The 13,844-nt window shown below is 38.9% G+C and overlaps 1 protein-coding gene across 2 annotated transcripts in view; it reads left to right on the top strand.

Moving 5' to 3' along the window:
• Nucleotides 1–6,629, top strand: part of SLC36A4 (solute carrier family 36 member 4) — a 41,725-nt gene extending 35,096 nt beyond the window's left edge. For both annotated transcript variants that reach the window (XM_069565184.1, XM_069565185.1), the window contains one exon: nt 2,466–6,629. In XM_069565184.1, the coding sequence (XP_069421285.1) occupies nt 2,466–2,773 (308 nt within the window). In that variant the 3' untranslated portion in view covers nt 2,774–6,629. The remainder of the gene's footprint in view (nt 1–2,465) is intronic.
• The last annotated feature ends 7,215 nt before the right edge of the window (nt 6,630–13,844 follow it).

A 13,844-nucleotide genomic window follows, 5' to 3' on the forward strand; every position in this document is an offset into this window, starting at 1 on the left:
ATAGACTCCAAAATGAAAGGCTCTTTAGATGACAAGGTGGTAGTCGTGTTGGTCTGATTGCCCTTTTAAATACTGCCATCTACTATAAGTATTTTTTCACAAAATGGATAAAAGCCATTGGGTTTTGAAATGTTCTGTTGTGATTGAGAGTCATGCTTTATACTTCCTTTGAGAGAAGTGTTAAAATGGTATAGCACACATCCATTAAACAAGGATTCACTTTATTTCTAGTTTAGAGTTCCAACTTCACATTATTTTACTTAGGAGGATTTATTGTACTTCGGTCTTGTAGAAGTGCAGCTATATTTATGATTTCAAAATAACTTTTTTAGGATTTTAGCTTTCATAATAATGTAAATAAAAAGTGGTAAGTAGTATTGTGTGGTTCTAAGAAATGTGGTGGCTCCAAATTAATGCCACATCCCCCTGGAAAAACACCGAGAGCCACAAAGAGAATACGGGGAGGGAGAAACCATAAACTGACAGTTAAGAAGTAAAGAAACCAGGAGACCAGAAACTCGAAACTTGATTGCAAAGAGCATGAGTTAAATTATACACACACACACACACACCACAGAAAGTTCAGTAAGAGACAAACATACAGGGAAAAGCAAAGCAAAGGAGAGTAACCTTAGAAATAGAAGGATGACAAAGAATAGTGAGAAAACCGATAGCTTTTGAAGGCAAGGAAAGGAACACCGACACATACATAATTAGAGGCCTCACAGCTGGAACTGTGGTTATGTAGTCATCTTTGGTGGCGGTGGTGATAGAGTTGTCACAGCTTGCATGCCAGCAAACTTAGCTACTATTTCTGGTGGCAACTCCAGCCCTTCACAAATCATTCAGTGATTTAAGGACAATTCAGATTTGGATCCCTGGGTCAGAAAATCCCCTGGAGAAGGAAATGGCAACCCACTCCAGTATTCTTGCCTGGAGAATCCCATGGACGGAGGAGCTTGGTGGGCTACAGTCCACGGGTGGCAAAGAGTTGGACACGACTGAACAACTGCACTTTCACTTTCAGAGAAAGAATATGTCTCGATTTTTGCAAACCTTCTGTTGATACCTTTTGGTAAGATAAAGATAAGATCAAAAAAGTGCTGTATCAAAACTTGCAGAAAACTTGTCAATAGCTTGGCATAAAATCCTGCTGACAATAATGGTGCATACTTTTTTTAACTTTTCATTTTGAAATAGCTTAGAAAAGCTGTACAAGAAAGTAGAATTACCATAAACCCTTTACTCTGTTTCCTCTAATATTAGCAGCTTACATACCACAATACAGCAGTTAAAGCCAGGAAATTAACATCAATAAAATGCTGCTAACTCATCTGTAGACCTCATTTTGATTTCACTGGTTTTCCCTTTTTCTGATCCAGGAACCAGTTCGAGGTCCCACTTGAATTTAGTTGTCAGGCCTACTAGTCTCCCCTAGTCTTGACAGTTACCTTTTTTTTGTCTTCATTTACCTTGACATCTTTGAAGTGTCAGGAATTCTGTAGAATTTCCTTCAGTGTAGACTTGTGTGATGCTTTCTTATGATTAGGTTGAAGTTAAGCATCTTTAACAAGAATTCCACAGGTGATGCTTTGCACTTCTCAGTACATCACCTTATGGCTTATGACTGCTGATGTTAACTTTGATCACTTGATTAAAGTGGTGTCTGTCAGGTGTCTCCACAGTAAAGGTACTCTTTTTTCCCTTTATAATTAATGAGTTTTTAATAGGGGTATTTCCTGTTGTTATTAAAAAGAAAAGTGTAAAGTGTTAGTCACTCAGTTGTGTCCAACTCTGCAACCCCATGGACTGTAGCCTGCCAGGCTCCTCCATCCATTGGATTTTCCAGGCAAGAGTACTGGAGTGAGTTGCCATTTCCTTCTCCAGGGGATTTTCTGACCCAGAGATCCAACCCAGGTCTCCTGCATTGCAGGCAAATTCTTTGTCATCTGAGCCTTTTGCCCATTAATTTTAGGATCCTTCATTGACTTCTCCTGCAACAGTTATTACTGATGGTGTTTACCTAATAATGATTTTCTGTTTCCATGGTTTCTTCTATTTTGGTTAATTGGAATTCTAATGTAAGAAATAGTTATCTCTTCTCTTTGATTTAACCATTTGTTTATACCATACCAGACCAGATTCTGTGCTTTGTAGAGTGAGCTGAATGGCAGAATAATGAAAATGCATTCTTTACCCAAAACCTCATAGCAAAAATTAAAAGTTGTGTATGTAAGAAACCCTAATGATAAGTCAAAGTCTGAGAAACATCACTCAGTGTTTTGGTTTCTTTCTTTATTTTCATTTTTAGCTCAGAACAAAACATGACAGATGCTTCCACAAGCAATAGTTTCATAGTGCCTACTTGCATCAGTTAATTTTAATGTATTGAAAGTATCTGTAGTTAGTGTTTACATAGGTATTAGATATTTACATAAGGAAAATTTGTATTTTCGATTTTCTAGGTGCCGGCGCGATCCTCATCCCTCGGTTAGACATTGTGATCTCCTTCGTCGGAGCTGTGAGCAGCAGCACGCTGGCCCTGATCCTGCCGCCCCTGGTTGAAATTCTCACGTTCTCTAAGGAGCACTACAGTATATGGATGGTCCTGAAGAACGTTTCCATCGTGTTCACTGGAGTCGTTGGTTTCTTATTAGGGACATATGTAACTGTTGAAGAAATTATTTATCCTGCTCCCAGAGCTATCACTAGCACTCCACACGGTCCCCCTTTAAATTTGAATTCGACATGTTTTACATCGGGTATGAAATAGTAGAAGCAGAGATGTGAGTCTTCGGTTTGGAAACTATTTAAGAACCACTAGGACACATTGGCAGTACTGATAAGCTACAACATATTTCTTGGTTTTAAATATTAGAAGCAATTTCAAAAATTTTAGTTTTGAAAATCGAAAAAATTAAAATGTTATATAATTTAAGAAATACTGTTACTTGTCTTTCAGTCAGAAATGATTCAACCAAGATTCTTTTACCTCCATGCTATTCTTTTATCACCTGGTTGAGGAGAGAACATTTCAGCATTAAGAGAATTAAAGAAGAAGGTATATACTACTACTAAGTCACTTCAGTCATGTCCGACTCTGTGCGACCTCATAGATGGCAGTCCACCAGGCTCCCCCGTCCCTGGGATTCTCCAGGCAAGAACACTGGAGTGGGTTGCCATTTCCAACTAAAATCTGACCACCCTAATGAATTTCAAAGTATACTTCATGTTAGTATAGAAATATCTCAATTGTGTTTTTATTAGAGAGCCAGATACTTAACGTTTACCCTTTGGAAGTTTAGAAAACCCTCATTAGCCATGATGTAAGTGTCAGAAAATCCCCCAAACAGGATTATTTTTAGCTGATCTTCATAATGCAAATCAAGAGGGCCTGTGCAAGAGTCTGACTTAGTGTTTCAACCAGATACGAAAGAGACTTTAAAAGTTGTGAAATACAAATTCCCTTGTCCTTTTTTAACGTGTGGAAATAGATACCCCCAGGTCGGTTAAAGTTAACTTGATTGAGACCACTCAGCTTGAGATCGAGAGAACCTGATCTTTGGATTCCTGGTCCAGGATTTTTTATCTTTCACGTCACATCCTAGAAAAAGAATGAATTATGTTCAGTTCAACTTTAGTGTTAAGTCGGTTTAATATGATGTTTGCCAAGTGCGTGTGACCTGAGCAGACAGTCAGGGAGCTCTGAAAAGCCTGCAGCGCAGCCGTGGGGCAGAAGCGGCGCTTTAATGAGCCAGTGGAAACACCTTGCTGGTTCAGCTTCTGGCAGGTGGACGATGCACAGCTGTCCTGTGTGTGGCTTTAGCTGTCCTTACTGTTTCTTCTTTCTAGGTTTGTAGGTACCATCTTTCCTAATGACAAAAAAAAAAAATAGATACCTGGAATGATACAGGACCTCTGCCCTCTTTCTGGCCTTATGGCCTTCCTCATCAGAGCCTTCTGTTGCTCCACATGGGCACAATAAGAGAAAGATTCAAGCCAAGGGAAAATTGAGACAATAATAAACTGTTAAATACTGAGAGCTCCAGGCTTCTTCCAGAGAAATGCATTCTATTCTATTCCTCCATATTTTTCAAGCCCAGTTATTAACCAAAACAAAGAATCTCAGTGGGCATGGAGGATGAAAATGGTTAAATTTAAAATTGAGAATCTTAATTTTTTTAAAATCATAATTTAAAACTCATTGAATTTTTTAATCAGGTTGGTGAAAGATATCACCAATATCACTGCAATGTATATAGTCTCTATTTTTGTATGTAAATGTCAGTTCAAGTATTTTTTGCTTACATCATAGAGTCGAGCATAATGCTTAAGGTATATCAGAAACTTTGTTTTGGTACAAATTCATCAGCATCAAAACTTTTAAAAAAACATTTGCATCCAGAATCACCAATAATTGTTTATGACACTTTTATGTCAAATCTGTTATGTTGAACTTTTAGTCATGTTGGGAAAATGTGGAAGAAATTGTAGGAAAAGTAATTGCCATTGAAGCGAATGTTGTATAATCTTGAATATAAGAGTAAATTAGGTATTTTTTTTTAAGATATGTAACTTGGTATAAAGTGACTTGAAAACTATTATATAATACAAAGCACTATTAGAGTTTTTGTCAGCTGTATCAGATAATATTTCTAGTCTGTGTGAAATTTTATTTTTGTAGTTTTGCATTTGTTTTCTTTATGAAATTTATCAACTTTAGTGAAATAGCAAATGTTTGATCATAGCAACATATAAATCTTAATTTATATATTGTGAACAAATGTTGAGTATATTTTCAGAGTCAAGTTGAAATGCAGAAAGGAAGAGGGGGAGAATAGTTTCAGTTCCTATCAAGAAACACTATGTAGACGTAAATGCACTCTATATAAGGATTTTTGATGGTTTATTTCATTTGCAAAAAAAAATCAGGTAATATTTTTCCCTTGAAAATTATTTTTAATGAGTCATAACATTTTCTGAATGTTATTAGAGAAGATACTTTGATCAAACCAGCTATTGATTTTATTTGGGGACCTGAAAAAATGAGAGTGATTGCACCTGTCAAATTTTTTATCCGGTATCTTTGGTCCATTGCATTCTGGCTGAAATGACTTCAGCATTTCATCTGCCACCACAGTAAAACACCTTTGGAAAGCCAACCAGGTGTCTTATGAACTTTACTATTGGAATGGGGAAGATAAAGGAAAACTTTATTCACCCCTGAAAACCTCAGAGATAAGCCAGTCAGCTCTGTTGCTTTCCAGCCAAAAGAGTTTCTCCAGTTTCAGAGCTTATCAAAACACTGGCTCTCAGACCTTTCTTTTTTATCAAAGGATCTGTTTTTCCTCGAATGGCATGGTTTCTCCACAAGTGAAGAAATAAGACCTAGTTTTTCTTAGAGACCAATTTGCATAGTGTTGCCAAATGAAAAACATACTATGTTAGCAGATGCCATATTCTGTTTTAATCCTGTCCTCTGGATTCTTCTCTGTTGAAATGATTTCTGCCTTGTGTCTGTGTGATGCAGTTAACATTTTTGTAAGTGTTTTATGCAATATACATGTTGTAAATGTCCTAACGTGGCCTAATTTCATTCAGTATTTTTGTATCAGTTGTAGAAAAGCTCTCTAACTGTTAAGTGCTATACAGATATTAATTGGGATATTAATTGAAGTTCTACATCAGTGACATGTCCAGCTGTGGGCATGCTTTACTCTAGCTTACCTGTGATATCTCCTCTGGGGCTGACATGCAAGAGAGGTCAGAACAGCAGCTGAGAAGTGCGTTTGTTTACTGATAATATGTTTCCCCTCATTTCTTCATTTGCAGGGGAGAAGATACATAGCAGAGCTAATAGAAGTAATAAATAAAATTATTTAACTGATACCAGTGGCTCAGTGAATATTTTCTGTTGAGAAAATAACTTGGTAAAAACAAAGGCAATGCTATAAAATGAGTTTTTTCAAATGAGTATTTTTATCTTTTTGTCTCAGTTATCTCCCCTTCATAAAACAATTTAAGAGACTTCAGTCTAAAAGGTATAACAAGATACTTCTTAACATTAAATGGCTGACTGTAATAACTAACAAATTGGCAGTGTGGTTAACCATAATCTTATTTATGCCACTGGTGCTCACTAGGCTTAACACCATTCTCAAAGTTGTTGGTCCTGACCTAGGAGATAAGAAAAACATACTTTAGAAATGTTATTTATTGCCCTACAAAAAAATGAAATTACAAATCACTCCTATTCTTAAAATTATATATCAAGGTTACCTAGTCCTGATGTATCCACATATATACATTCCAGTACTTTGTGTTATATACTAATATAATTTGCCATTGAAATTGGATCCAGACAGATGTATGTTGAAAGATCACCCTGAAAATGATTCCTTTAGAGTTTTCTTGATAACAAATAGGGAAACACATGCTTGTACCGTGAATAAATTAAGCTGTGGAGTTTTATTTCTTGAAATGATGTTGTTTGTTTGAGTGAAAACTACATATATCAGTGTACTTGAGTCAATTATATTCCTTTTAACTTATTTTTCTTTATAGTATGAAAAGTCTTTAAAAGTATTGTAACTTCTGAATTTTCAATAAAATGTTATTTTGCTTGCAAATGCCTTTTTAAAATAAATTTGTCTTTTAGAAGGTTAAATGACACAAATGTCATAAACTGCAAAGGGCGCTAGTATATTCTACTGTAACCTTTTAATCAGTCTTTGAGGTTAATGCCTTGTCATGCGACCTTCTACATTGGAAGCTGCTGTTATGCACCACCGAGATATAAGAACCTAAGTTGACTGAAAATGAAAGGTCATACTCACAACAGTGGCCTGAACTTCCTGCAGAGTGAATGCTGGGAGGGCAGTCTGCCGGTGCCACAGCCTGCCATCGTTTACCGTTCTCTAGGGTCAAGACTGTACCAGTCACACTAATACGTTTTGCTTGCAGTATGCCAACCCCAAATCAAAGGCCGTAAAGGTATTTATCCCTTGACAGCAATAATTCTGCTCTTGTGAACTTAAGAAAAGGGCATTCCATAGTTCATCAGAAGAGAGACTCTATACTTAAAGGTGCATTGGCAGCCTCGTGTGTAATAGTGAACAGCTGAAAACAACCTAAATATTCAACACTAAGGAAATCATAAATTGTGATATTTTAGCCTATAGTACAGTTTTAGCCTACAGAGCCTACAGTACAATTGTTATATTTTAGCCTCAGTTCAGTTCAGTTCAGTTGCTCAGTCGTGTCCGACTCTTTGCAACCCCATGAATCGCAGCACGCCAGGCCTCCCTGTCCATCACCATCTCCCAGAGTTCACTCAGACTCATGTCCATCAAGTCAGTGATGCCACCCAGCCATCTCATCCTCGGTCGTCTGCCGGGGTCCAGCCCCGGTGGATCCAGGGTGATTCGAAGGTGGGGACGGAGTCGGCGTCTTTGGAAAAATATATATTTAATCACAGATAGAGAGAGATTAGAAATGGATAGTGTAGTAGGAAGGTTAGTGGAGAAAAGGAGGCTGAATAACTTGGATTACGTGGAATAGCATCCATGCTCCAGATGGGAATTCAGCCAGAAAAACGGGAGCAAGAAAGAAGCGACATGGGGGAATCAGTCTTTCCGGAAACTGATCCGATTTTTTTATTTTTGGGTTTGCTTATATACCTTTTGTTACACATAGGGATGAATACAGAGTCATGTGGGGGTCAGCAGTCCTGACCTTTGTCAAAATCAGGTGTTCACATAAATGTATATAAAAAAAAGGTCTTAGGGATATTACATCATCTTCTGGCCATGAGTGAGACCTGCTTACATTTTATGATCCTTTCTTTCTGATAACCAAAAAAACTTATTTCTTCCAAGGGTGTTTTTTCTTAAACCAGGCACCACCCTCCAAATAAAGTTACATTCCTATAGGGTGAGGGTGTAGTGAGTTACAATCAAGAAAGGAATTTATTTAACCCAAGGTTACCATGATTAGTCTTAAAGGTTAATACTTATTTCTCCTATATGCTTAAAGGTTAATACTTATTTCTTCCTATATGCTAGTTATATTCATTATAAGAGTAGGGAACATGGAGATTTAGCAGCAAACATCAGCCCAACAAATGAAAATCTTTTCACCAATGCTCCCCTTAAGATCTATTTAGTCTTAAGATATGATAAAGTTACATTCTTACACAGCAAGGACACAGTGATATATAACAAAGTACAGTGATCTATTACAAAAGAGAAAATCCATTAACTCAAAAAGTCTAGTATTGCTAACATCAAAAACTACCATATTTCCTTTGCTATATTCCAGATGCATTGATTAATACATTCCCAGGTGCCTAAGGATATAGAGGCCTGGCGGCAATCATTGACTCAACAAGAAGAAAAAGTCCTAGGCTAATTAAGACTCTCAAAATACTCCAAAACTCTCTGTGCTGTTTATGGTTGAGAGGTAGTAAACAATCATGTGCCTAGTGGCGGCAGTAAGGATAATCCTGTCACACAAGCTAGTCTGTCAGCAGAGAGGTTTGACCTGAGACATCTTTGTCCCACCCAGAGCAGGGAATTAGTAGCAATTATTGACACAACAAATGAAGAGACCCTTCACCAATATAATTCCTAACCAACTATACTAATAATTTCTAACTCCCCAAAAGAATTTGCCTTTAGTAAGTCTAAAACATCTCATGCCTCTCAGGTTAGGAGGCTGTAGACAATCACATGTGGCCGGACGAACCTATACAGGTGGGCTAGATAACCTTCAGAGGAGTCCATAAGCTGAAACACTCTTGTCACGCCCAAGAATTTTTATCGCCTTGGAGCTGCACGTTTACTCCTTCTCCAAGAGAAACGGTTATGGGGGAGAGCCCCCCGTAAAGTCAGAGGTGTAGGTGAGAGCATAAAACAGACTCTGGTTTTGGGGTTGATGCTCGGGAACAGGGGGTTTCCTGAGGCTTGATCACGCCTTTGCGTATGCCAAGCCTGTTTCCTCATGACCTTTGCCATGGGCGGAATTCCTCACGCTGGCCCCCGGCAGTCGTCCCCTTCTCCTCCTGCCCCCAATCCCTCCCAGCATCAGAGTCTTTTCCAATGAGTCAACTCTTCCCATGAGGTGGCCAAAGTACTGGAGCTTCAGCTTTAGCATCATTCCTTCCAAAGCCTAGAGATTACATTATTCCACTAATGTTGTACTGAAGATTAGTAATTTGGTTAAGAATAAATACAAAGTTAATTTTTTAACTGCAGCTCTATAAAAATACGCTTTTGGACCAAGACAGGAAGATAAGCAGGAAGTAAACCATGGTACTGAAAGAAAGAGATGGGTTTTACGTTTTACTGCTTTTGAGTAGTTACAAGAAGGCAGTGAGAGGGTTTTGAGAGCAGGAAAGGCAGTTTATAAAGCTTTAGTAGTAGTACATGCTTTTGTTAAAAAAAAAAAAAAGGAACATAAAGACCAAAAAAAAAAAAAAACAAAAATTACAGGATGTGGATAGGAGTGGATACATAAGAGAGATGTAAATTCATTGAAAAGCCCTATGGAATACTTGGAGAAAAAATATGACCACTTTGCAAAATTAACTTTGGGTTTTTTTTGTTAAATATAGAAAGTTTAGTGTTTGTTCTTAACAGATAAGCACATTCTCTCAAAATTTTACAAACAGATTGATGGAGCTCACATCTCAAGGTGTCCACAGACCCAAGGGGAAAGAATTATTGGAAGAGGCACATCCGTGTTTGAAGAATGGCTTCAGCTCAGAGTTCCCCCATGGAGGTGGACTTGTTTGCAGTAGCATGGAGGTCTTCGGTCACCACCGTTTCCTGAGGCCATGAAGTACAGGATGACACGGTAGGAGATAGTACAATGCTTCTCAAACAAGACCTAATGCATTAATCTTGCCAAGGAATTTGGGAGTAACTTCCCCATCCTCCGTCCTGGATCTGGATCTGGCCTACAGGACGAGGACTGGACGCTGACCCTCGAAACAGCACTGTGTGGAGAGGAAAGCTGTGCTGGGTGTGAGTCAAGGGTGAGCAGGCCTTGAGTAGAACAAGAAAGTGCTGGAAAAAATGGGTAGTGCAGAAGAAAGCAGCTTCAGATCACAAGCCTACGGGGCCTTACATACTTTTGTAGCTTCAGCAGCTCATCACACTATTAGGGCATAGAGTAGGTGCTCAAAACACTGAGCTTGTGACTCCCCTGCCGTAAATCTTTTCTTCTTCCCCAGCCTCAGCTGTGTGAAGACCAAGGCCTCCCCCACTATCTCAGCCTCCAGGTTCCAGCAGCACCAGCTGCAACAGCAACACACACACACCAGCTGGTTTTCATTGGCATGACCATCATGTCTTCATGCTGAAATACTTTCTGCTTCCTCCTCCACTGTTTTCTGGCCAAGCCCTTGTTATTCTTAAGATTCAACTTAGGCATGTCTTCTACCAGGAAGCCTTCCCGTTTACCCTCTCCTCCACCCAGAATGAGCTGTGCACTCTTTCCTTCAAACTAGAAAACAATCTTAGGTTTACTATCCCACTTTGCACACTGCGATAATTCAGTTTCTGGATCTGTCTCTCCATTAAATTAGGAGTTCTATAAGCATACCATATGTGTGTGTGTGTGTGTGTGTGTGTAGGCAATTTTGTCAACTGTGTTCAATACTAGAAGCCTATCAATCAGGCACTTTGGAGATGGTCAAAAAATTTGTTGAATAAATGGTAAGGAAAATCATTTATTTAACAGAATAAAAAGGAAAAGCCCATATTAGAGTTCTGGTATTTAATAAAATCTTTGAGGACAGGGGCCAAGTCATATTTTTGTACTGACTCTTCCAGCCTTGTGTGTATTTATTGAACAACGTGGCCAACTCTTTTTCACTTTGTATGTGAGCTCAGCAGTTGTCTTACAGAATATCCTCTGAATGAATCAAGCCTTAAACACATATTCAGGAACTTCTGGTAATGGATGTAAAGTCCTTAAGGAAAAGACTGAAAACCCTCCTTTGCAAACCTTTATGTCTTCATGCTTTATATAAGCAGATTGTTTTGTAGAAAAAAAATCAGAGGGTATACTTTCTATTTATCATATAAATATATATATATATATATATATATATATATATATATGACCTAGAATGCAAATGTCCATTTCTGCCTAAAAAGAAGTATGTGTCTAAAGTATAACATCTAGTCCTGATATCTGAGGGTATTTTCCTGAACTTTTGATGCTCAAGGGATCCCTGCTGCTAAGAGTCACACATTTAGATGTTTGGAATCTTCTCGCAGAGGTGACTACTCTGGCTGTTCTGAGAAGCTCTGTCTGTGCTCTGTGCTCAGTTGCACCTGACTCTTTGCGATCCCATGAACTGTAGCCTGCCGGGCTCCTCTGTTCATAGATTTTTTTTCATGCAAGAATACTGGAGAGGATTGCCACTTCCTACTCTAGAGGAACTTCCCAACCCGGGGATCGAACCTGCATCTCTTGCATCTTCCGCATTGGCAGGTGGATTCTTTACCACTAGCACCCCCTGGGAAGTCCTACCAGGCTTCTCCGTCCATGAGATTCTCCAGGCAAGAATACTGGAGTGGGTTGCCATTTCCTTCTCCAGGGGATCTTCCTGACCCAGGGATCAAACCCAGGTCTCCCACATTGCGGGCAGACGCTTTAACCTCTGAGCCACCAGGGAAACAGAGATCTGAGAAGCTACCTCTTGTCAAAGTGCATTGCATCACTCTATATGACAGAGATGGACCTCAGTGCAGGGCAAGAATGAGAACCTATCCGTGTGGGAAAAGTGACTGCCTAGATGATTATTGTGTAAGAATAGCTAGAAATGAAAATGAAATTAAGAAGAATAGAAATGATAGCTGGAAATTGGAATTAGTTTAACTGAAAATTCATTTGCCCCAGTACATTTGTGTTTAACAAGGCTTTGCCCAAGTGTATTATTAGCACATAAAGCGGAGTGCTCTGTGGCAATGAGTGACCATAGTCATACCTTTCAGTATAAAGCATATGAATTTTGCCACTGGAGAAATACAGGAGACATCAAATTATACTCCTCTTGGAAAAAAATGGGTCTGGGTTATCTTTTTCCTATATGCTGGTAGCTCTGGCCACCCAGTGTTAATAACCAGTCAAAACCTGTATCAAAAAACACTGCCAGAAAACAGTACGGAGGTTTCTCCACAAAAACTAAAAACTGAACTCCCGTTATGACCCAGAAATTCCGCTCCTGGATCTATATCTTGAAAAAGATGAAAACACTAATTCAAAAAGACACATGTACCACATTGTTCTCAGTATCATTATTTACAGTGCTGCTGTGAACCTAAGTGTCCATCAACAGATGAATGGCAAAAGACGTGGTGGATAAATACACAACGGAATATTGTTCAGCTTTAAAAAAGAAGGAAGTCCTGCCACTTGCAGCAACTGGAGACCAAACTAGTGGTTCCCAGAGGGGAGAGGTGAGGGGTCAAGGGCAACATAGGAACAGGGGAGTAAGAGGTACAAACTATTAGGTATAAAATACACTACAAGGATATAGTGTACAACATGGGGGAATACAGCCAATATTTTGTAATCAGCTGTAAATGGAGTATTAGCTCTAAAAATTGTGAATCAATATATGGTATATCTTTAATGCATACAATATTGTTCATCAACTATACTTCAATAAAAATTACAAACTTAAAAATTTACAAAAAGACCACTGCTGGAAATGGCATAGTATCAGTGGTAGAAGATGCTCATCAAACGGTGTGCCTCAGCATTTCTCTTTTCAGCCACTGCAGTGGAGGATGCCCATGGAGGAAGTACTTGATGACTTAGTGATACTGCAACAAAAAACCCAAACCACAGGAGAAGAGATGTTCTAATTTAAAGTTTCTTTTGGAGCCATCATGCAGACTGGCGATGTGCTGTGCTCAGTTCTGACAAGGGCCCGGATTCTCACGAGAAGAGAACACCGGTCCCTGATTGCAAACCCATGTGCTGCTTGGTTTTCAGGGGTTAATTAACAACCTGTGCTGACAGAGCCTCCTGACTGCAATTTCATGTTTAAGGAAATAGTGAAAATTACAACTACCATCAAATTGCAGCTATTAAATATCCACTTTTCAAGCACATTCTGCCAAGAAATGGGGGGTGAATGTGCACCACTGCTTTTCATTGCTGAGGAATGCTGGCTGGCAGAGAGAAATGTGCTCCTAGGAGCTGTAAAATCAGGGACGGGACATTTCTTCATGACATTAATAATCTCAATATACACCATTTCTATCATTTCAAATGCACAGTGCATCTCAGCAATATCTCCAATTATCTTAACAATCCTGAACTCACCACAGGAGAAATAAACTTTTGCCAGTCTTCCATGGTGAGGATAAGGTGTCAGAATTAAAACAAGACAAGACAAAACAAGCTAGGGTAAAAATGCTCCAGTCGCTAGGAAATTGATTCATCCCCAATATTTGATGATTTTATTTCTCATTAGAGAAAACAAGACAGTGAAATCTTGGGTATGCTTAAAAGCCACATCAAGATGCAGCAATAAAATGGTAACAATTGCTTGACAGAATGAAATGTAACCAGGGTGGACTGAGAATTCATTTGTCACTATCCTCAAGTAAACTCAAACTGCCACATTGCGATATAATTGTGGACTTAGAGTTTTCAAGGTACTACTTACTAAATCTCTCCATTAATTTCGGGTCCATGTTTGACTTGAATGGGCTTCCCCGGCCGCTCAGCAGTAAAGAATCTGCCTGCCAATTCAGGAGACACGGGTTCTATCCCTGGGTAGGGAAGATCCCCTGGAGAAGTGGCAATCTACTCCAGTATTC

Source organism: Ovis canadensis, chromosome 21 (assembly GCF_042477335.2).
Source record: "Ovis canadensis isolate MfBH-ARS-UI-01 breed Bighorn chromosome 21, ARS-UI_OviCan_v2, whole genome shotgun sequence".
Lineage (NCBI taxonomy): Eukaryota > Metazoa > Chordata > Mammalia > Artiodactyla > Bovidae > Ovis > Ovis canadensis.